This window comes from Indicator indicator, chromosome 3 (assembly GCF_027791375.1).
Source record: "Indicator indicator isolate 239-I01 chromosome 3, UM_Iind_1.1, whole genome shotgun sequence".
In the NCBI taxonomy this organism is placed as follows: Eukaryota; Metazoa; Chordata; class Aves; order Piciformes; family Indicatoridae; genus Indicator; species Indicator indicator.
In genome coordinates, this window is record NC_072012.1 from 660,982 (window position 1) to 685,526 (window position 24,545).

General features: G+C 47.3%; 1 protein-coding gene across 4 annotated transcripts; it reads left to right on the forward strand.

Moving 5' to 3' along the window:
• The first annotated feature begins 2,130 nt into the window (after positions 1-2,130).
• PPARA (peroxisome proliferator activated receptor alpha) lies at positions 2,131-18,597 on the forward strand. 4 transcript variants are annotated; one of them, XM_054399915.1, is made up of 7 exons: positions 2,131-2,338; positions 6,304-6,312; positions 7,443-7,603; positions 9,170-9,308; positions 11,945-12,147; positions 16,933-17,380; positions 18,163-18,597. In XM_054399915.1, exons 1-7 carry the CDS (start codon positions 2,131-2,133, stop codon positions 18,408-18,410), a joined length of 1,416 nt encoding a protein of 471 aa, XP_054255890.1. In that variant the 3' UTR covers positions 18,411-18,597. The 4 variants fall into 4 exon arrangements, with proteins under 4 accessions (XP_054255890.1, XP_054255889.1, XP_054255892.1 ...); XM_054399914.1 differs by lacking the exon at positions 6,304-6,312; XM_054399917.1 differs by lacking the exons at positions 6,304-6,312; positions 11,945-12,147; positions 16,933-17,380.
• The last annotated feature ends 5,948 nt before the right edge of the window (positions 18,598-24,545 follow it).

Below are 24,545 nucleotides of genomic sequence, written 5' to 3' on the forward strand. Positions count from 1 at the left end.
AATGTGCTGCCCAGGGAGGTGGTGGAGTCACCATCCCTGGAGGTGTTCAAGAGGGAATTGGACGTGGCACCTGGTGCCATGGTTTAGATAGTCATGAGGTCTTGGGTGAGAGGTTGGACTCGATGATCTTTGAGATCTTTTCCAACCTTGTTGATTCTGTGATAGGAATCAAATTAGAGGTATTTGAAAGTTGGAAAAACATCAAGGGAGATTTTAAAAACTTTTATAACAATGCAGTACTTTTGTTGTAAAAAAACCCCAAACCCAACAACCCAGCATTTTTGTATCCCCCTGGAGCCAGTTCCTGGCAGTTTGAAGCTTCACAGGGGGCTGCAGTGAACACATGGTGCTTGCAAAGGGCAGTGTGGAGCAGTAACCACAGTAACAGGCAGAGCCTCTCAGCTGCCCCTGCATGGTCCAGAATGCACAGTGTCATTTGTACACATACTGAGTAAAGCAAGAGCAGGACTTGGTGTAAAGGATGAGCTTCTTTTAGCAGGGGTGTATCTGTGCAGCAGTGGTACCACTCTACAGTGTGTTTAGCTGCCAAGTCAGTAGAAGAATGACTCAAGGTTGTGACATTTTCTCAGAAATCTATGCTGGTAATCAAAGTTGGTGGGAATGGTTTTGAAGGGAAGGACACAGAGCTGTTGAAGTGACTCCAGAAGAAGGCCACAAAGATGATCCAAGGGCTGGAGCAGCTCTGCTGTGAGGATAAGCTGAGGGAGCTGGGGGTGTTCAACCTGGAGAGGAGAAGGCTCCAGAGGCACCTTAGTGCTGCCTGCCAGTACCTGAAGGGATCCTCCAGGAAAGCTGCAGAGAGGCTTTTCCTGAGGGTGTCTAGAGACAGGACAAAGGGGAATGGTTTGAAGCTGAGGGAGAGCAGAGTTAGACTGGATGTTGGGAAAAAGTTCTTTGGTAGGACAGTGGTGAGAATCTGGCACAGGCTGCCCAGGGAGGTTGTGGCTGCCTCCTGCCTGGGTGTGTTGAAGGCCAGGCTGGATGAGGCCTTGAGCAGCTGAGTCTGGTTGAGAGGTGTCCCTGCCCGTGGTGGGGAGGTTGGAGGAGATGATGTCTAAGGTCCAACCTCAGCCATTCTACAGTGATTCTGTGAAACAAAGCTAACTGCAGGAATTACAGGTGCTTTGGATAGCATGTGCTGGAGCACTCCTGCTGAAGGTGTTTTTTGACCAGTGTCAGTCAAAAATCATTGGTCTGGGCCCCTTGTACAAAGATGTACTGAACACATTGAAATAAGAAGAGAGGAGCAAATCAACAGATCTAAAGCAAAACCTGCTCAAACATGATCTGTATGCTTATTACTATTTGTTATTTCTGTGTAAGTTTTGGTGGGAAATGCATTATGCCTGCTATAGAAACGTAATTTGTGACTTTGATCAGTAAGGGAGGGAAAGCAACCATCTCCAGACTGATCTCTTCTGAAGTTTAATTCATACTGAACAAATTTTTCCCTCAGTCCTGAGGGCCATGACAGTGAGCAGGGAGTTGGAGCCCCTCTGCCACAAGGACAGGCTGAGGGAGCTGGGGGTGTTCAGCCTGCAGAAGAGAAGGCTCCAGGCAGACCTAAGAGCAGCCTGCCAGGACCTGAAGGGGGCTACAGGAAGGCTGCAGAGAGACTGTTTGCAAAGGCCTGCAGGGACAGGACGAGGGACAATGGCTTCAAACTAGAGCAGAGCAGATTGAGATTGGATGTGAGGAACAAGTTCTTCACTGTGAGAGTGGTGAAACACTGACAGAGGTTTCCCAGGGAGGTGGTTGAGGCTCCTTCCTTGGAGATCTTCAAGGTGAGGCTGGAGGAGGTCCTGGGCTGCCTGATCTAGTTGGGGATGTCCCTGCTGACTGTAGAGGGGGTTGGACTGGATGAGCTTTGGAGGTTCCCTCTGGCCCAGACCATTCTGAGATTCTGTTGACGATTGATGTTGCATAAAGCTTCTGGATCATAGGAATGTTGTATTATAGGTCACTTGGGGGTTAGAGCTCATGTACTTAGTGTGATGTAACTGATTCAAACTTAAAAAAAACATACTCTGTATTTGAAGTACAGGATTTTAAAAAACCTCTTCTTTCCCCAGAGTAAAGAAGTTTAATTGACTGCTCTACGTGATCAGAATGGTGGACACTGAAAACCAGCTCTATCCCCTTACTCCTTTGGAGGAGGATGATATAGGCAGCCCTTTGTCTGGAGAGTTCCTACAAGATATGGAGAACATTCAAGACCTGTCTCAGTCTCTAGGTGATGATAGCTCTGGAGCTTTAAGTTTAACAGAGTTCCAGTCACTGGGAAATGGGCCAGGATCTGATGGATCAGTTAAAACAGGTAAGGGAGTTTTGGTTTGCTATTCCATTTTCTTTTATAATTGCATAGTGATAGAAATTAAGGACTTTTTTTAATGCAATAATAATTGTTTATGACTAAGTGATGCTAGAAATACATAAGCTGATTATAGCATAGTCTTAAAATATTTAAAGCTAAAGTTATTAAACAAATATCACTGAAAAATCACTGTACTGTAAAGCTGCTGGTTTAAATTAACTTTAGTATCAAAAACTTTTTCCAAACAGCTTTTCCAAGTCACTGTTACTCACAAAGTGGTTACTCTACCTATTGTAGTCATATAGGAAGCCACTAAGGCTGGCAGAGATCTTTAAGGGCATCAGCAAGTCTGCAGATGACACTAAATTAGCAGCAGTGTTGATCTTCTCAAGGGTAGGAAGGCTCTGCAGAGAGATCTGGCCAGGTTAAATCAGGCTGAGGTCCATGGAATGAGGTTTAACAAGGCCGAGTGCTGGGTTCTGCACTTGGTTCCACAACCCCAACCAACAATGCAGGCTTGGGGCAGAGTGGCTGGAAAAGGATCTGCATGTGGTGGGCAGCTGAACATGAGCCAGCAGAGTGCCCAGCTGGCCAAGAAGGCCAAGGGCATCCTGGCCTGTACCAAAGCCAGTGTGCCCAGCAGGAGCAGGGCAGTGATGGTGCCCCTGTGCTGGGCCCTGGTGAGGCCAAGGCCTGAGCACTGGGCTCAGTTCTGGGGCCACAGGACAGGAAAGGCATTGAGGGGCTGGAGGGTGTCCAGAGAAGAGCAATGAGGCTGGGGAGGGTTTGGAGGTCAGCAGGGGAGAGGAGAGGCTGAGGGAGCTGGGGTTGTTCAGTGTGGAGAAGAGAAGGCTGAGGGGAGATCTTACTGCTCTCTGCAGCTGCCTGAGAGGAGGTTGGAGTGAGGCTGCTGTTGGTCTCTTCTCCCAAGGAACCAGCAGCAGGAGGAGAGGCAATGGGTTTGAGTTGTGCCAGGGGAGGGTTAGGTTGGACATGAGGACATGGCCTTCCAGTATCTGAAAGGGGCCTACAAGCTGGGGGGGGGACTTTTTAGCATATCAGGTAGTGATAGGACTAGGGGGAATGGAATAAAGCTGGAACTGGGGAGATTCAGACTGGACATGAGAAAGAAGTTCTTCACTGTGAGAGTGGTGAGAGCCTGGAAGAGGTTGCCCAGGGAGGTGGTTGAGGCCCCATCCTTGGAGGTGTTTAACGCCAGGTTGGATGTGGCTGTGAGCAACCTGCTGTAGTGTGAGGTGTCCCTGCCCATGGCAGGGGGGTTGGAACTGGATGATCCTTGTGGTCTCTTCCAACCCTGACTGATTCTATGTTTCTATGATTGTATGAAAAACTTGTTGAGTGAGGGAGTGGTGAGGGGTTGGAACAGGCTGCCCAGGGAGGTGGTGGAGTTGCCATCCCTGGGGGTGTTGAAGAAGCTGTAGCTGGATGTGGTGCTTCAGGAGATGGTTTAGTGGTTGTGGGAGTTGAGTTATGGCTGGACTCCATGATCTTAAAGGTCTTTTCCAGCCTTGGTGATTCTATTCTAAGTTACAATATTATGCTAAAAGAATTCCCCATTGAAAAAGGTTCTTCAAATCTCATGCATTTGAAAATATTGTGAAATGTTTGCCAAAACTTCATAAACTAACCCTTAAAAGCTAGAATTCCACTGTACAGTACTGTACCAATATTTTAAACATGTGTTTCCCTCCCTTCTCAAGAGTAGCATCGTTCAGCTACTGACTTCTGCCATGGTTAAAGTCTCAGGGTGCTCATACACTGCACAAGCTTCAGGCAGATCTTTGTGAGAGGAAATGAAAATAATTGAAATGTTGTAGCATGGTCAGTAAGGTTTTCCTTCTGAAACTGGGGGTCACAACCCTTTCTCAGTAGAGCTGTTGTAAGCACTTTGTCCTTAACTTTGTGCTTGGTCTACATCAGGTTTTGATTTGGGGCTTTCATAGTTTAAGTTGATTCCCAGGCTCTAACCACGATTCTCACTTAGGGTGACTACATGAGTACTGCCTCCAGGTCTGGTGTCCCCAGCATAAGAAGGACACAGAGATTTTTGGAATGAGTCCAGAGGAGGCCACAAAGATGATCCGAGGGCTGGAGCAGCTCTGCTGTGAGGATAGGCTGAGGGAGCTGGGGGTGTTCAGCATGGAGAGAAGACTCCAGGGGGACCTTAGAGCTGCCTGCCAGTACCTAAAGGGATCCTACAGGAAGGCTGCAGAGAGACTTTTCCTGAGGGTGTCTAGAGACAGGACAAGGGGAAATGGTTTGAAGCTGAGGCAGAGCAGGGTTAGACTGGAGCTGAGGAAGAGTTTCTTCAGTGTGAGGATGGAGTGAACAGGCTGCCCAGGGAGGCTGTGGCTGCCTCCTGCTTGGGGGTGTTGAAGGCCAGGCTGGATGAGGCCTTGAGCGGCTGAGTCTAATTGAGAGGTGTCCCTGCCAATGGTGGGGAGGTTGGAGCAGATGATCTCTGAGGTCCCTTCCAACCTGAGCCATTCTGTGACAAGTTCTACAATAATTCTACAAAACCTTCTACTTTCACCTTCAAATTTGAGTGTTCGGTGTTGTAGTTTTGCAGTTAAAGATGGAAAACATAAACTTTTGAGGCTGAATTTCCATAAGGCAAGTAAAAAGAATCAGATTTTTAAATGTCCTGCATTTTAGGCTGTCCTTGATGACTCTGATGCCTGTGGGCTTGGCAGTGGTGGCAATGCAGCCCAAGTTCTATGCCAGGGTTTTTTTCCAACGTAATACTTGCTGACCTACATTCATGTGTGTTTCTTAATTTCCCTACTAAAATAACACACCCATTAGTTTGCTCAGGAATTGTGGTGCAAGTTGGAAGGTGGAAGATAAAGGAAATTCTGGCCTTGGAAAATATTTTCCTCAAATATGGTGGAAGTATGAATTGCAAGAATTAGAGTTGGATTGTGCTAGGTTTGTAGCATGCTAATGTAGTAGTCGAATCGTAAGCAAATTGTGTCCTGGGCTGCAGCAAGAGAAGTGTGGCCAGCAGGGCCAGGGAGGGGATTCTCCCCCTCTGCTCCGCTCTGCTGAGACCACACCTGGAGCTCTGGGTCCAGTTCTGGAGCCTCTGTTGCAAGAAGGATCTGGAGGTGCTGGAATGTGTCCAGAGAAGGGCCATGAGGATGAGCAGAGGGCTGGAGCTGCTCTGCTCTGGAGACAGACTGAGAGAGTTGGGGTTGTGCAGTCTGGAGAAGAGAAGGCTCTGAGGAGACCTTCTTGTGGCGTTCCAGGATCTGAAGGGAGCTACAAGAAAGCTGGGGAGGGACTTTTGAGGGTGTCAGAGAGTGATAGGACTGAAGCAAACTAGGAATAGGTAGATTCAGATTGTTAGGAAGAAATTCTTCCCCGTGAGGGTAGTGAGACACTGGCAGAGGTTGCCCAGGGAGGTGGTGGAAGCCTCATCCCTGGAGGTTTTTGCAGCCAGGCTGGATGTGGCTGTGAGCAACCTGTTCTGGTGTGAGGGGGGCAGGGGGTTGGAATTAGATGCTCCTTGAGGTCCCTTCCAACCCTGACAATTCTGTGATTCTATGAAATGTCTGGGGAGTTTACTTCAGGGTACAAGAAGTCAGAAATGCTTTTCTCATTATAACCACAGGTCTGAATATCAGCATAAGGTTTCTACTGCTGAATTGTCTTAGAAGCAGACAATTGTGATACCTTTTAATGTGTGGCCTTTCCACTGATGTGCAGGGGCATGCTTTGAGAACATTCTATATAAAGATAACTTGGCCAACTGCTTTTTAGGCCTCAGTCTAGGTCAACACTTAAAACTACAAGTAGCTCTTCAAAAGTCAAGGGAACTTTAAGTGTATCTTAACACAGCATGAGCCCAGTGCTATGGAACAAGAGGTGAAAGGTAGTGGCAAGATGAGGTGATAGTCACCTTCTGGAATGAGTGAGAGACAGGTTGAACGTCTGTTGTGACACAGATTTGAGGGGTTCTCTTTCATTATGGTTTGGATTTCTTTCTTTTCCTGTTTTGTAGTGTTTGTCTTGACCGGTGGGTAGGTGAGACCTCACCTGGAGGACTGTGTACAGGTCTGGAGCCCTCAATAGAAAGGGCCACGAAAATGATCAGGGGGTTGGAGCAGCTCTGCTATGAGGACAGGCTGAGGGAGCTGGGGGTGTTCAGCCTGCAGAAGAGAAAGCTCCAGGCAGACCTAAGAGCAGCCTGCCAGGACCTGAAGGGGGCTACAGGAAGGCTGCAGAGAGACTGTTTGCAAAGGCCTGCAGGGACAGGACGAGGGACAATGGCTTCAAACTAGAGCAGAGCAGATTGAGATTGGATGTGAGGAACAAGTTCTTCACTGTGAGAGTGGTGGAACACTGACAGAGGTTTCTCAGGGAGGTGGTTGAGGCTCCTTCCTTGGAGATCTTCAAGGTGAGGCTGGAGGAGGTCCTGGGCTGCCTGATCTAGTTGGGGATGTCCCTGCTGAGTGCAGGGGAGGTCGGACTGGATGAGCTTTGGAGGTCCCTTCTGGCCCAGACCATTCTATGATTCTGTGATTTTATATGTGTTGAATGATGCTTTTCACTTTCAGATTGATGTTATTTGTGATGCACACTTTTATCACAAAGAAAATCTCCTTGGTTTAAAGCAATTTAATTGAGTACTTTGCATTTGACTTATTTCAAGTTGTGGGGGGTGGGAAAAATGAATCTCAGTTGGATGCTCACATCTGGAAAACAAAAAGTAAAGCACAAAAACAAGCAAGGAGGAAACCCCCCAAAGGTTGGTTTTATTTGATTTTGTGTGGTGCAGATTTGTGAAACCCTGAAAAACCCTCATCACCCTTCCAGTTCAAGAGTTCCTTTGGTGAGGCTTTTTTGTTGGATGACATTGACTGTCTCAGGGTACACCCTGTGTGTGGGGGCTGTGTGTGTTAATACAAACAGTAATTATTTTTCAAACACTTAGGGCCAAATTATGACTATTAATTCATGCTTTGTTTTGTTTTTTGTTTTTTTTTTTTTTTTATAGCATAAGGTCTTTTTTGTGGGGGTTTAGTAGAGAAATGGTATCAACCTTTATAGTATAGTATTTATGAAGTGTTCCTTTTTCTTTTAGACACCCTTTCACCAGCATCCAGTCCTTCATCCATTAATTTTGCCACAGCTCCAGGTAGCATAGATGAATCACCCAGTGGAGCATTAAACATTGAATGTAGAATTTGTGGGGATAAAGCCTCAGGCTACCATTATGGAGTACATGCTTGTGAAGGTTGCAAGGTACAGTGGTTAATTTTCATTTTAAAAACCTAAATCATGTTGCTTTATTTCCAGGCTTATATGAAGATAAACATTTGTAAGAGAAATGTTTAATGCATACAATTCTAGCCATTACAGTTCTTCAAATAATAAAGATATTTGTGATCTCCTTTTTTTTCCCCTGAAAGAAAGAAATTATTCAGATCCCCTACCTCAAAGCCAGACTTTCATATAGCCAGGGGCTATTCACAACCAGCATTTTAATTCTGCTTTTCTGGATATCCTTAGTTCAACACTAAACCAACTTAAACCACTAAACTATGACTAAAAAAAGTCAAAGCCTACTTGCTCCACTAGTGTTTTATTTGTGTTGGGAGTATGGCTGTGAGAAGCATGTGAGTTCACTACATTGCCCTTCCTAAATACCTCATCTCCACTGCATTCTGCCTGATTTCACTCAGTCTTGTCTCTCTTGTAGATCTGGGGGCTAGTGCATTGCTCTGGGGGAAACTAATATTAGCATTAATGTATCATTTGGGGGATGATACTACCCTTGAATCCTGGAATTATTTTTCTTCCTAATGTTTTAGTTTCCCTTTGTTTTTTTAATTACAGAGTGAGAGAACTAATTCTATATGTGTAGACTTTCTTCCTTGCAACTATGTCAGAATGTGATCATTTGAATGTAAATAATGCCAGAAGATGAAATCTGAATGTAATGTCAGAATGTGATCAGCTGAAAGCAAATAATGTCAGAATGTGATCAATTGATTGCAAATAATGTCAGAATGTGATCAGTTGAAAGCAAATACTGTAGGCATGTGATCAATTGAAAGCAAATAATGTCAGAATGTGATCAGTTGAAAGCAAATAATGTCAGCATGTGATCAGTTGAAGGTAATGTCAGAATACAATAATTTGAATGTAAATAATGTCAGAACAATGCTAGAATATCTGTTTGAGATGGGGAGCCAGTTGCTCTTTGGTTGTATCCCAAAGTCCAAATGAGACCTTGTTAGGTGATGTGAGGCAAGCTGCAGTGTCCCTGGATTTGCTAATCCTGTGATTTCACACTAGGAGACTAACCTTCCTTGCAATGTTGCCATGGGTTGGGTTGGATCTGCTGCTTGCCATGATTATCAAGACATGATGGTCAGCTGTGCTGAGTGACAAGGCTCCCCTCTGCTGCTCCTTTGGGTGTCCTTGGCTCTATCTGTGCACCATGCTGCACTGTCCTGCCTTCCCTGTGTGCTGGCTGGAGAAAAGATGTATTAAGTCTGTGTGCTTGTGTGACTTACATGTTTGGAAGGTTCTTTCTGATGGAGGACACTGAGAGGATGTGTACAAAAGCAATATGTCACTGCTTTCGTTAATCCATAAGAGCAAATCTGCTAGGTGCTTGATCCTTTCCCAGGAAAGAGGTCTGAGAGCTACTCCCTTCTTTCATGTTTCTCACTCTAAACATGCCTTCATAGATTCTTACCTTTGGACAGGCTGTTTTGTGTGCTTTTCGCTAGTGACATCAATAAACAACAGAGTCCCCCCCCTTCTTTAACCTTTGGTACTGTTTTTCCAACCTTCTCCTAGGGTTTTTTCCGAAGAACAATTCGTCTCAAACTCGTCTATGACAAATGTGATCGCAGCTGCAAAATCCAGAAAAAAAATAGGAACAAGTGCCAATACTGTCGGTTCCAGAAGTGCCTTTCAGTTGGAATGTCACATAATGGTAGGTAAGAGTGCCCTTAATTTGTTTGTCCCTACCCAGAGTCTGCTTCTGGAAGCAGGCACTTGGATAGCATTTCTTCGTGGGTTCCGCCTTAGAGTTGTGCAGGATTGATCGTGGCAGGGGACACCACTTTCCCCAGTGAGTAGTTAATGGAACTGAGACACAGCTTCTAGGTTCTTAGGAGCTTTACACAATTGTGCTGGATGTCTGTTTGTCCATATAAAAGTTCCAGGAGGACCCTAGAGGTGCCTTCCAAACACCTGAAGGGATCCTGCAGGAAGGCTGCAGAGGGACTTTTCCTGAGGGTGTCTAGAGACAGGAGAAGGGGGAATGGTTTGAAGCTGAGGGAGAGCAGGGTTAGACTGGAGCTGAGGAAGAAGTTCTTCAGTACCAGGGTGGTGAGACTCTGGCACAGGCTGCCCAGGGAGGCTGTGGCTGCTTCCTGCCTGGGGGTGTTGAAGGCCAGGCTGGATGAGGCCTTGAGCAGCTGAGTCTGGTTGAGAGGTGTCCCTGCCCGTGGTGGGGAGGTTGGAGTAGGTGATCTCTGAGGTTCCTTCCAACCTAAGCCATTCTGTGATTTAGTTGCTTTCTTCACCCAGAACTTTGGCACCATTACTTCCATTGAAACAAATTTCAGTACTGGAAGAATCCTGATCAAGGGCATTGTAGAGGAGAACAAGTAGCTGATTGTGGGAGGGAATGATGTGGGATAGAAATCTGCAGGAAACCAGACTTCATTATTTTTCAGGTTACAGTCCAACAGCTCTTGGGCAGATAGTTCAGGGAGTGTGGGGATAGGGCAAAGGTATGGGCTGACTGTGGAAGAAGAATCTGGTAGGTTGGTTGTTAAATGAGCTGAAACATTATCTTGGTGTCCATGTTAATGATTTAAGGCAGGGCTGGTAAGCTGGTGGCTTACTGGCCAGCCTCAGCCCACAGGGCAGGAGGTAGCTTGCTAAGCAACTTTGGTAAAGAGGTCTAAGCCCTGGGAGACAGCATTCTGCTCGGGCAGGTGCCAGGAGGTTGCTTTCCTTAGCTAAGTCTGATAGTGTCAGGGCTGAATTTGGGAGCAGGTACAGCTTGGGAGTAGGTGCAGAGCTGCAGGTTAGGAGATGACCTTCCTGAGGAAACTATGCAGTCAGCATAGCTGGGGTGGGAATGTGGTTGGGGAAGCTGCCTGTGATATCATAGTCTAGGGTCCTAGCAAGAGACACTGGGAGAATTGACTTTCTGCTTCTGGGGAAGTAGGTCTACTGGGAGAGGGTTGCTAGATCTGTAAGACTGGTAATAACCTTTGTGAAGCAGCAGACAGCCTGCATCTCAGAGGCAGGAGCTGAGCAGGGAGCTGTGCTGCCTGGCAGGAGTTAACATTCACTTGAAGCTGTTTCATTCTACTAAAATGTTGTGGGCATCTGTGGTGTAGCTGAAGCTGCAGTGGACACTTGTGAGGCAGTGGAGGAAGGAGGTGACTGCTAACTTGCAGGCAATACTTCTCAAAACAAAAGCTGGAACTAGGTTTACAGCCTTGACCTTAAAGCTGCTTCAATTTATAGCAGATACTCTATAGACCCATGGGCAGATGCCAAACAGGCCCCTCCACAGTGGACTTCTATTGAAGTCCAAAACTGTATTTCAGATCACACCTAGAGTCACCTCCTTATGCCATGAGAAAATCCCTTGGGCACGTTGCAGAGCTCATTCTGCACGTGCTTGAGCTGCTCAGTCTAGGCAGTGAGGCTCTGTCCTCTCACTGGTTAGCCACTGAAATGCAGGGGAGGAACCAGCTATTCTGGTTCCATCTCAAAACCTTGCACACACCACTGGAGGATGAGGCCCCCTGACAAATGGAGCTGGTTTCATTTTACACTGACACTGAAGAGGCTGTGCACATGCTGAGTTCATTGCCAGATGGCAAGGCCACTTGCCCAAGGACTGGAAGACCTCTGCACCCAGTGGTGGTTGAGACTTACATCTGTCTCTCAAAAGAATACGCCAAGAGCCTCACTGGAGACTCAAAACTCCATTCTCATCCTCTCCAGTCCTGAAGGGCTAATCTGTTGCGCAAAGACTCCAGGCTTTGAGCACAAATCCAGGTCTCTGCTCTGTTTTGTTCTCACAGGGATATTAAACTGAACATTCAGGGCATGAACAGCTTAATGCCCCAGCAGGTTCAGAATTAACCATGGGCTTTGGGCCCAACTCCACTGCAGGGTTCCCTGTGAAGTCCCTCCTGAGGCAGCTGTCCAGCTGGCACTTGTGTTCTCTGCCATGCTGCTGACAGGAGTTTACTTAGGTGTTTTTCTGAGTATGCCCAAGGTGGACTTTTAGTTTGGTGTTGGGAGTTGTAGAGCACAGTAAGGAGAAACCAAAATCCAACTCCTTGGCTGATGCAGAAGGCTAAGGCACGTATCCTAGCTCACCATGTTTTGAAACCTCTGATGACCTTCAGTTTAGCATTGTCTTCATAATTAGTCACTGCCCATGTTGGATAGGATGAGAGTTCTTCACCCATGAATTTATCACAGAGATACTCCCCCTAGGTGAGTGTCTCTAGCCACAGATGCTGCTGCTCTGATCAGCAGGAGTGAGAGGTTTCTGTGTGACTGATGTTTGCTGTACATTTGTCTTCCCATCAGCAATCCGGTTTGGACGGATGCCCAGGTCTGAGAAGGCCAAGCTGAAAGCAGAAATCCTCACAGGTGAAAATTCTGTAGAGGACTCAGAAATGGCAGATCTCAAATCCCTTGCCAAGAGGATTCATGATGCTTACCTGAAAAACTTCAATATGAACAAGGTGAAAGCCAGAATCATCCTTGCAGGGAAGACGAATAACAACCCAGTAAGTACTTTTGCTGTCACTTTAAAGCTCCCAAGGACAGGAAGTGATTGTAATAATTTGTTAGACTCTGAAGCATAATCCTTTAGGAAAGAAAATCATGAGAGTACAGAGATGGAGCATGCAAGAGGAACACCTGCAGTAAATACAGCTGCTTTTACCCACTAGCAGAGGAATAGAGTTAGAAAACTCAGGTGATGAACTTGTAAATGGAAGCTGACAACCTTAAATTAGAGTACACACAAAATCAGTTCCTAATCAAAAACAAAAGAATATCTGAATATGAAAACCACTTGCTGTGGGTTGGGGAGATGGTTCAAAATTACTTTCCTGTTACCACAGTGAAAGAAAGATCAATGTTTTTCTGCCACAAAGGCCAAGGTAAAAACTCTTCTCTTTTAGAGTGTGTGGGAGCTCTCTGTGGCTTCTGTTTTAATCACAGCAATGATAATGGCAGGAGGAGAAAGAAAACCTCAGCTTGTGAACTTTGTTGACAGGTTCCTCAGCGTTCTGCTCTGTCATTTCCATGCTTAGCAGATGCATTGGGGAGCATCTCTGCTGGAACTGATGGAGGCTGGAGGGGCAGGAGGGAAGCTGTGAGCTGAGGTTAGTGCAGGAGTTGCAGACCCTACAAGCAGCTTGTAGAGGGGGGGCCCTCTCCTTGCCCCTGTATCCCTCTCCCTCTGTGGTTGCTCTGGCTCTGGGCTGTGTTTCCAAACAGCACTGCCTGGCCCTGCTCTGTGAGAGGAGAGCAGGTGTGGGGGGCTGGTGGTGGTGTCCTGGGCTGGCTGTCTCAGTTCCAGCAGCAGGACAGTCTCCCCAGTGCCTTAGGTGTTCTTGTGCCAGTCCTGGGCTCTCAGGCATCTCTGGCAGAGGGCAGGCCAGAGGCATGGGAAGCAGGGTGGGACTGAAAAGGTTGGAATTAGATGATCCTTGAGGTGCCTTTCAACCTGGTACTCTGTGATCCTATGATTCTGGCCATTTTCTCCCCCAGCCTTGCTGATCTTGGCTGTGTGGGGGCTTTGAAAGGGAGAAGCAGCTCAGGTTGAGTGATGTATGCTGCAGAGGGGATTTTTCTTTCAGGATAGTGTAGCCAAGGTCTACCCAATGCTGTCAACTGCTTTTGGGTTTGTTGTAGCAGGTGAGTTTGTGGACCCATTGTGGACTCACTTCACTTGACACATGTTGGGTTTACATTCTGTTGTGCTCTGTGTTCAGCACCTGGAGAAGACAATGATGGTATTTTATCAGCAGTTGTAGTTTCAGTATAAATTTTCAGGGAAGAGGTTTTATGCATGGCAAAATCAACCCTATCTGAGAGTGGGAATGAGGGTTAGAAAGATTGGAAGCTAAGCTGTCTTCTACATGGGGCAGTTTGGCACTTTATAGCCTAGCCCAGCCCAGCATACCATTCATTACCATGAAGATGATGGAACTCTGTGACAGGTTACCCAGGGAGGTGGTTGAGGCTCCATCCCTGGAGATCTTCAAGGTGAGGCTGGACAAGGCTCTGAGCAACCTGCTCTAGTGGAGGATGTCCCTGCTGACTGCAGGGGGGTTGGACTGGATGACCTTTGGAGGTCCCATCCTACCCAAACCATTCTGTGATTCTTCAGTATGCAGGGGAGAGGAGAGGAGCTTTTAATCCTTGTGTAATCTCTGGGGAGAATAAACATTGTAGGTTTCTTTTGATGTTTGAACAGAGAAATGAAGAAAGGAAAAGGAGGAGGGATTCGTTGTGGGTAATTTGTAATCCACCTCCTTCTGAACAGGGCATTGACAGCTGGTGTCAGTGACTCCTTTAATTCATTTCAAAACAAACTATTGTTTTTTCACAAGGACAGGTCTAAATTTAGCTCCTAAGACCTTGGCTGTGCCTAGTTTCTGAATAGTGAAATGATGATAAATTCATAGAACGGTTTAGGGACCTTAAAGATCATCTATTTCCAACCCTCTGACAAAGGCAGGAACACCTTCCACCAGAACAGGTTGCTCAAGATTTCATCCAAACTGGCCTTGAACACCTCCAGGGAAGAGACACCCACAGCTTTCCTGGGCAATCTGTTCCAGTGTTTCACCACCTCTCTGGAAAGAATTTCTTCCTAGTCTCCAGCCTAAATCTGCCCTCCTCAGGCTTCAGTCCATTTCCTCTACTCCTATCACTACAAGCCCTTGTCAGAAGTCCCTTCCCACCTTTCTTGCAGCCCCCTTCAGGTACTGGAAGGCTGCTCTAAGGTCTCTCCAGAGCTTTCTCTTCTCCAGGGTGAACAGCCCCAGCTCTCTCAGCCTGTCCCCATAGCAGAGGTTCTCCATCCCTCTGATCATCTTCGTGGCCTCCCCTGGACCCTCTCCAGCAGCTCCATGTTCCTCTTATGCTGGGGGTCCCAGAACTGGAGGCAGTGCTGCAGGTGGTGTCTGAGCAGAGCAGAGGGGCAGAATCCCCTCCCTGTGCTGCTGCTCTCCCTGCTCTGGCTGCAGCTCAGCACACAGCTGCCTGCTGGGCTTCCAAAAAGCTTTCCAAGATAGTCTGCATCTTTTAGATGGGTTAGAAATGTGGTGGGTTTATTGCTCTGCCACTTTATGCTCAGCAACATGCACATGGCAGGTTCTGTGGTGTGTAACTCTGAAGTGAGTTGGGACATGTTGTTGTCATAAGCAATTCCAAAGTGGATAGCTGTGGGAAACTAGCAGCTTGGACAGTCTGCTGAGTGAGAGAAGTGAATTCTAGGACTTTCTAACAGAACACTTGAGTGAGGAAAAAATTTTTCACTGTGAGGGTGATGGAACACTAGATCAGGCTGCCAAGGGGGGGTTGTGGAGTCTCCTTCTCTGGAGATATTCAAAACCTGCCTGGATGCCTTCCTGTGTGCCCTGCACTAGGTGATCCTGCACTGGCAGGGGGTTGGATTGGATGAGCTTTTAGGTCCCCCCCAGCCCCTGACACTCTGTGATTCTGTTTCCCGTGGTATTTTCTCTGAGATGAGCAAAGCAGCACTGGGAAGGTGCCTTGCTTTGCATTTATGGAGCTAGATTTATGTTCCAGGTTAGTTGCCCTGATTGGTGGCTGGAAAGCTTTGGGGTTTGTTGTTGCTCAGTGAGTTGTTCTCTCTCTTCATTGCTGCTCTTCAGATATGTCTCAGGATGTTTTTGAGTCGTGATTGTCGTTAAGGAAGTGTGAATGCTTCCTCACAGGCTGCTTCAGGAGACTGGCTCATCACCTTGTAATGCATGTTTCTGTTTGAATGAAGGGGTGGTGGAAGAGGTGGTGATCAAGCCTGAAAATCTGTGCAGCCTGACATTCTGGTGGGGTGCTGGGTTTAAGATAAACTGAACTTCTGTGGAACATCAGCTAGCTGGGACAGAGACACTGACAATTCATACTCAAGAGTAGTACAGGGTTCACACTCTTGTGAAACTCTGCTGCCCTGCATTTAAGTGACTGCCTGTATGCCCCCTAGGATGCACATCATGGTGTGCAGCAAGTGTAGTTACAATCAATAGGATTGTGGGCAGAGTAACCTAGACTTGTGGAGAAGGTCATACAAGACTCCTGGGAACCTTCTGGGACTTGCTCTGAGGTGGCTGTGTGCATGTTCAGCTCAGTACTTCTGGATCTTCATCTAACAACTAGAGGAAACCCTCAAGTCAAGAAAGATGTTAAGTTGCTCAAATGTGTCCAGAGAAGGGCAGCAAGGCTGGGGAGGGGTCTGGAGCACAGCCCTGTGAGGAGAGGCTGAGGGAGCTGGGGGTGCTCAGCCTGGAGAAGAGGAGGCTCAGGGGAGACCTTATTGCTGTCTACAACTACCTGAAGGGAGGTTGTATCCAGGAGGGGGTTGGTCTCTTCTCCCAGGCAACCAGCACCAGAACAAGAGGACACAGTCTCAAGCTGCACCAGGGGAGGTTTAGGCTGATCTTAGAAAAAAGTTCTCCACAGACAGAGAGATTGGCCTTGGAATGGCTGCCCAGGGAGGTGCTGGGGTTAGGGTCCCTGGAGGTGTTTAAGAGACTGGATGAGGCACTTAGTGCCATGGTCTGGTTGATTAGTTAGGGTTGGGTGATTGGTTGGACTTGACGATCTTGGAGGTCTTTTCCAACCTGGCTGATTCTGTGTAACTGATTCCATATAGAGATTAGAGACATGGCACAGTGTTATATTTGGCTCTGTGCTTTGTGCTGCCTTTTGTAGTGCTGCAGCTTCTCCTTATGCAGAACCATCAATGCCTTATGGCTTATTGATAGGTGAAGAAACTCTTCGTTTATTGATAGGGTTGTGCAGTCTGGAGAGGAGAAGGCTCCCAGGAGACCTTCTTGTAGCCTTCCAGGGTCTGAAGGGGGCTACAAGAAAGCTGGGGAGGGACTTTTAAGGGTGTCAGGGAGGGACAGAACTGGGGGGGATGGAGCAAAACTAGAAGTGGGGAGATTCAGATTGGATGTTAGGAAAAAGTTCTTCCCCATGAGGGTGGTGAGACACTGGCACAGGTTGCCCAGGGAGGTGGTGGAAGTCTCATCCCTGGAGGTTTTTGCAGCCAGGCTGGCTGTGGCTGTGAGCAACCTGCTGTAGTGTGAGGTGTCCCTGCCCATGGCAGGGGGGTTGGAACTGGCTGAGCCTTGAGGTCCCTTCCAACCCTTGACAATTCTCTGATTCTGTGTAAGGCAACTCTTGGTTTATTGGCAGGTGAAGAGTGATTGGCATCAAAGTTCATCAAAATTCCTCTTCCTTAAGAAGCCAATCATTGCTAATCATTAATTTGTGACTGAATTACCACTGGTTTTTTTTGCCCTCTGCAGCCATTTGTTATTCATGATATGGACACCTTGTGTATGGCAGAGAAGACCCTGGTGGCAAAACTGGTAGCCAATGGAATTCAGAACAAGGAAGCAGAGGTTCGGATCTTCCACTGCTGCCAGTGCACGTCTGTAGAGACTGTCACAGAACTCACTGAGTTTGCCAAATCCATCCCTGGCTTCTCCACCCTTGACTTGAATGATCAAGTGACACTGTTAAAATATGGAGTTTATGAAGCCATATTTGCCATGTTAGCCTCTGTGATGAACAAGGATGGGATGCTGGTAGCCTATGGGAATGGCTTCATCACGCGTGAGTTCCTGAAGAGCCTGAGGAAGCCTTTCTGTGACATCATGGAGCCCAAATTTGACTTTGCAATGAAGTTCAATGCACTGGAGCTGGATGACAGTGACATATCCCTCTTTGTTGCTGCCATCATCTGCTGTGGAGGTAAGCACTAGGTGTTCAACAAGGCCAAGTGCAAGGTCCTGCAGCTGGGTCAGGTCACTCCCAGGCACATGTCCAGGCTGGGTGCAGAGTGGGGTGAGAGCAGCTCTGAAGAAAGAGACTTGGGAGTGTTGGTTACTGAGCAGCTCCTTAGGAGCCAGCAGTGCCCTCATGCAGCCCAGCAACCAGAGGAGTGTGGGCAGCAGGGCAGGAGAGGGGATTCTGCCCCTTGACTCTGCTCTGCTGAGGCCTCACCTCCAATCCTGCCTCCAGTTCTGGTGTCCCCAGCATGAGAAGGACACAGAGCTGCTGGAGAGAGTCCAGAGGAGGCCACAAAGATGATCCAAAGGCTGGAGCAGCTCTGCTGTGAGGGTGTTCAGCCTGGAGAGGGGAAGACTCCAGGGGGACCTCAGAGCTGCCTTCCAGTACCTGAAGGGATCCTGCAGGAAGGCTGCAGAGGAACTCTTCCTGAGGGTATCTAAAGACAGGCCAAGGGGGAATGTTTTGAAGCTGAGGGAGAACAGGGTTAGACTGGAACTGAGGAAGAAGTTCTTCAGTAGGGGAGGGTGGTGAGAGTCTGGAACAGGCTGCCCAGGGAGGCTGTGGCTGCCTCCTGCCTGGGGATGTTGAAGGCCAGGCTGGATGAGGCCTTCAGCAGCTGAGTCTAGCTGAGAGGTGTCCCTGCCCATGGTGGGGAGGTTGGATGGATGATCTCTGAGGTCCCTTCCAACCTGAGCCATTCCAGGGTGCTTTACCATCTGGTTCTTTTTGTCTGTTGGGCACAGATCGGCCTGGACTCGTCAATGTTGGCCACATAGAGAAAATGCAGGAGAGCATTGTGCATGTCCTGAAACTGCACCTGCAAAGCAACCACCCTGATGACATCTTCCTCTTCCCCAAACTCCTCCAGAAAATGGCTGACCTCCGACAGCTTGTGACAGAGCACGCTCAGCTGGTGCAGATCATCAAGAAGACTGAGTCTGATGCACACTTGCACCCTTTGCTACAGGAAATCTACAGGGATATGTATTAAGGATTGTTAGTCTTCTTTTTTTCCACACTATTTAAGGACAAGAGCAATACTAATCATGGGAGCAAAACTACTGGCAGTTATGTGCTGTTGACTCAGCACAGAGCAGAAGTCACTGAAGTGTTGCACCACTTCTGGTTTGGGATCTTTTGTCTGCTTTTGAAGGAACTCTGCAGAAAAATACTGATGATAGTGCTCATGGAGTATCTTACAATGGTTCTTTGATTTGGCACATTGAAGACTGGTAAGGAATGCACATTTGGAGAATAAATCAGAATGATAAGTACCAGAAGTGAACAAAATTTTATTTCCTCTTGGTTTAGTCCTTTTTAGACTCTAGCAGAAGGAGCAATTTCTCTCCAGGTGAATGCACAATCATGAAGGTGATGCACTTTGGGCTGATGGCAATCACTGAGAAGCAGCTAACACTGTTTCTTCTGGCAGCAGTCAGGCTGTATCAAATGGTTGGATCTTGCTGTCCATACTCTAACAAAAGAGCTTTGATCTGCTGCAGCTTTAATCCTGTGAAATGCAGCACAGCTTCTGGTAGTGTTACCTTGGGAGGAGGTGGGTTAGAAGATGGTTCTTTGATGAAATGAAATTAAATAAAAGCTGAGGAGGTGCCTAACATCCAGCAGAGAAGGGTAACTGTGGTAAAGCAGTGGGTCCCTTTCTTCCAAAGGAAATGGGAAGTGTCCTGGTGTGTTTTGGAGGGTTGGAATATCTCAAGATGTGGTTTGAGTTAAAAATTGCTGGTTGGATTTGGCAAGAATTTAGGGGAACCTAAAAAATCTGATCCTAGCCCAGACAAAAAAGTGTGTATAGAAACTGCAGCACAGGAGGTTCCACCTCAACATGAGGAGGAACTTCTTCACTCTGAGGGTCCCAGAGCACTGGAACAGGCTACCCAGAGAGGTTGTGGAGTCTCCTTCTCTGGAGCCTTTCCAGCCCCATCTGGATGCATTCCTGTGTGACCTGTGCTGGATTCTCTGGTCCTACTCTGGCAGGGGGTTGGACTCCACAATCTCCTGAGGTCCCTTCCAACCCCTAACACTCTGGGATCTGTGATTTCAGCTGCATAGGTTTCTTGATGAGTATCTTGGTGGGACAGAGTTGTTTGGACCTGTTTACTTTTCTGATGAATACCCTGCTTCATTTTTCCCAATTATCCACTTGGATAAGTTGCCTTCTCCTCCTTGTTCCTAGAAGTATGAGCTAGATTTCTCACCAGATTTCATCCTTGTCCATAGAGCCACAGTGGGTGTGAGGTGCCAGCATTACCAAGAAGAGCATTTGCAGGTGTCAGTTGTGTCATAGCATGGAAGAGAGCACAGCTGAGAGAAAGTCAATCATGTTCCTGAGATCAGACTCTGGGTTTACAACAGGACTTGTTCCTAGTGCAAAATAAGCCATAAGGGAAGTGCTGGACTTGGCCACTTCCCAGGATGTGCTGTCAGTGCAGTGCACAGCAGTGCTAGTGGCACACAGGACACTGCTGTTTGGTTTTGTGGCTTGCTTGTGGGGGTTCTTTTCACAGGATGATTTCCTTCCTGTAGTGTTTGTTTCATAACACAGCACTCAGGAGTCAGCCTTAGCATTTCCACAACAGTTAAGCTTTCAGGGATAGAAGAGGACACTTGGCACAGCTTCTGTTGAAGACTTCAGAATCTTAAAACCTTCAATGCAAGATTTTAGTAAGATGAGTAAAGTGAGAGCATAGATTCATAAAATAGTTTAGGTTGGAAGGGACCTTAAAGCTCATCCAGTTCCAACCCCTGCCATGGGCAGGGACACCTCCCACCAGCCCAGGTTGCTCAAGGCCTCATCCAGCCTGGCCTTGAGCACCTCCAGGAAGGAGACAGCCACAACCTCCCTGGGCAACCTGTTCCAGTTTCCACCCTCACTGGAAAGAATTTCTTCCTAATCTCTGGTCTAAATCTGCCCTCCTCAAGCTCAAAGCCATTACACCTTGTGCTGTCACTACAAGCCCTTGTCAAAACTCCCTTCATGGCTTTCTTGTAGCCCCCTTCAGGTCCTGGCAGGCTGCTCTTAGGTCTCCCTGCAGCCTTCTCTTCTCCATGCTGAACACCCCCAGCTCCCTCAGCCTGTCCTTGTAGCAGAGCTGCTCCAACCCCCTGATCATCTTCCTGTCCCTCCTCTGGCCCTGCTCCATCAGGTCCATATCCTTCCTGTGTTGAGGGCCCCAGAGCTGGACACAGCACTGCAGGTGAGGTCTCACCAGAGCAGAGTCAAGTGTCAGGATCCCCCCTGCTGCTTTTGCTGCAGCCCAGATGATTAAAGCCTAACCTGCTCTTACCAACAGAACTTACTTTGCTATCATGGCACCAAAGAACTCTGGTTAGCCTTAAAACAGCTTAGAAGAGGAGAGAACAGATGGATAGAGGGAAATCCCAGAAGTTCTCCCCAACCCTACAGCTTACTCAGTTTGAGAGTTATTTGGGTCTTTAAAATTTATTTAATGGAATGCCCCAGATCCCTTGGGTTGGGGGAGGAAGATTTTTGGTCAAGTGTTAGGAAATCTGAGGTTCATTTTTATCACCTTCTTAACTATTTTCTTGAAGAGTGTCCTGTCTGCAGTGTAACAGCACACAACTGCCTCTGAAACCCAAATCAGTGACTCTGGACCTTGTTGAGCTGCAGAATCCCACTTCTTTTTCCAAGGCCCGGTGATGGGCAATAGATAGGAATGGAAATGGAATCTTTCTTCCCGTTTAAAGATTCCAACGTTTTAATTTATTTAATTGCCATTTCCACGTGCCTTGATGCCTTGCTTCTAGTCAAGTGCTAGCAAGCTGACGTGCTGCCAGAGAGGATATCTCTGTGTTATTCCTGGCCCCCACAGACTGAGGAAGTTGCACTAAGTCCGTTCTCATGAGAGAGCTACCACAAGTGTGCAACTCAAAGAGCTTATAATAAGCATCTAAACATTTGTTTGTTTATTCAAACAGCTAAAACTTGGAGAGATTTATTCATCAGGAGAGCTGGGTCACATCCTATTAGGTTTGAATTTCCTCCTTATTCTGCCTGAAAGGCTGTGTGACTTTGGGCACCACCTCGGACAAAGCAGTCAGAGGTTGCCCTGTGTCTGATGAGGAACAGTTTCAGCTCTGCCTCTCCTTTAAAGCATCCCCAGTAGCTGGAAAGCTGCAGCCACATTTAACAAATGCATTTTGTTGTGGTACTGCTTCAGCAAAAGGCCTTACAAACAGTGGTCCCTCCCTGCAAAGCCTAATCCTTGGGGAAGTGTCCAGGTGTAAGGTGTAGGGGGGATCTGCTCCTTGCTTGTACCTCAAGTGCTTTCTTGCCCATCCTTTGCATCTAATTTGTTTAATCTAGGTTTAATCAGCTTTATTCTCTTTTTTTTTTTTTTGCTGCTCTTTTAAATGATCTGTGGAGCTGATCTGAGGTTCTTGGTACTGTTATGTGTGGTGGTGGTGGGAGGGGGTTGTTTAATTTAATATATTGTCCTTTCTTCATATTTTAATTTGTAAAATACAAGAATGCCATTGCAAGGGATAACCTTGCACTAAATTAAATTACAGAGGTGCTTTAAGATGTAAATTATTTAATTTAAATATTTACTTCATGGTTTATCTTGTGAACCCTTTTGTACCCTTTGATGGGGTAAGGATGGGGCTTGAAGTCAAATTGTTATTTATTCCTTTCTGGGCTTTATTATTTGGGAGGAAGCATCACAAGTTCTGCATCTTAGCAGTGTTTGGTATTGGCAACTCTTCACAATCTCACCTAGAGCATTGACTTCCTTATTTAAAATTAAATCTAGGGAAATAAAAAATTAAAAAAAAAATCTAGGGAAATTTAAAAAAAAACTCCAGTTCACCAATATGAAAATTCAGTTTCCACCACTGTCTTCATCTTTGCTGTACAGCACAGGAGTTAATTTTCCTCAAAAGGCTGCAAAGAGAGCTAAAAAGAGCAAAATTTTATGAGAAAATGTTAATAATGGAGAACTGAGTAACTGGCTGGAAATAACAACCTGTGCAGGGCTGATCCCTGCTGCCTGCACTGAGCTCGATCAGAATTTCCTAGCTGCCTCAGTTGGCACTGCCTGCTGTGGAGATGCCCTGGATGGCCTTTCTGTAGGGTTGTCCCCTTCATGATGGGAAGCAGAGATTAATTCACAAGCTGCTCCCAGGTGTGCCAGTCTGTGCCTGAACTACTACTGTGCTCCCAGGTGTGCCAGTCTGTGCCTGCACTATTGCTGTGCTCCCAGGTGTGCCACTCAGTGCCTGCACTACTACTGTGCTCCCAGGTGTGCCAGTCTGTGCCTGAACTACTACTGTGCTCCCAGGTGTGCCAGTCTGTGCCTGAACTACTGCTGTGCTCCCAGGTGTGCCAGTCTGTGCCTGAACTACTGCTGTGCTCCCAGGTGTGCCAGTCTGTGCCTGCACTATTGCTGTGCTCCCAGGTGTGCCAGTCTGTGCCTGCACTATTCTTGCTAACCAAAGCTTCCTGCAGGAACAGAGTCACCTTTAAAAGCTGCACCTGAATTTAGCTGTAGGCACAACGTGGCAGCTGCTACAAGCACAGCCTGTACCGGATGCTGCAGTGATGATTTCCCACTGATTGCATTCTGCATTTTGTTTGCAAGAGGAGAAAATTTCATTATCCCAACTGGCTGCAACTTGAAATCTGCATTTGCTCTGTGGTCCCACACAGGTGTGCTGCCTGCAACCATTTGTAACAGCTCTGCTGGGCTGTCTTTTGGTAACCTCCAGCTCCTTCGTCACTCCCCATGGGCAGCAATGAAAAAAACCTGTGAAAGGTACTACAGACGAGGCACTTAAAGCTCTATGTAGGCGATACAAACTCGTTGCTAACTCGCCCTCAGGCAAGGCTGTGTCCTGTTTTCTCCAACGTCCTTACAAACTTGTAAAACCTTTTCTGCTTTCTGAAACTATTTGGGGTTCTTTTTCTCCTTGTGTTAGTCGATCCTGTGAGACTCCATGGCAAGGATGCTGCAAAACAGAATTCCTACCGCAAGGACCTCAAGTCTCTGCCCGGGGCATGATAGGCTGCACGCACCAAACAGATTAATCTGATTGCAGGCTGGGCCTTAACTAAGGGCTGCAAGACCAAGGATAAAGTACTTCAAGCTGTTGTAAAGTGTTTTGGGCTGTTTGCTTGTGTAGGATATGCAGGTACAGGAATCTCTGGTGTGGAGAAGATAGCAGCCTTGTGATCCATGCAGGAAGTTTCTTGGCATTCTTTACAACTGAAAGGAAACCCAGACAAATATACTCAGTGGTAGGGGAAAGTACAAAGTAGGCAACAGCTTGGCAAGATGCAGGCTCTGCACTGCGCTGCCGTGCCAGAGCCGCTGGTGAGCGCCACAGGAGCTGGGAGCAGGTTGGCAAATCTTCAGGGGGCGATCCGGAACGCAGAGAACCACCGCGAGCGCTGTACAAACCTGCGCCTCGGTACCTCCGGCACATTCACACCCTCCAGGGATGTTTGGCCTTCGTGCAGACACAGTGCCTCTGCCCTCCTGGGAGTAAGAGAGCTGTTGGCTGTGCCACGGACGTCCCCGTGTCTGTGGGCACTGAGGAGCAGACAGCTTCTCTGTGAGACAGTAAATCCTTCCTCCCTCTCCCCTGGGAAACGAATCCTAGGGGACAGGTGTGTACATGAAGCCACGGCTCCTCAGGAGCCACAACGCCTTCCCTCTGCTTTCTGCAGTGGAAAGGACAGTGTCAGTTCTTCCTTTACTCAGAACAAATCTAACGAATGGATTTTAAGAGGAGTGCCCCTCGGAACTGTCCGACCAGGCCCTGGCAGCTGCTCGGGTGAGCTGCCTGCCACACTGCTGCTATTTCACAGCCTTTACAGACAACTGCTCTGGATTTCCTTTGGCGGTGGAACACAAGAGGTTAATCTCACCAGGCTCTTAGAACCCTTTATCACCTCTTCAATTGGCTGTTATCTGATACAACACACAGACAAAAAGCACATTTTTGTTAATGTTGCCAAACCCTAATCACTAACAAGTGTTTAATTAATAGTAAAGAGGAACACAAAGAACCCCAGGTCCCTGTTTTCAGTCATCTATGTTTCCAGGAGGTTTTGGCTATGTTTTACTACAGTAAATCCAGAAGC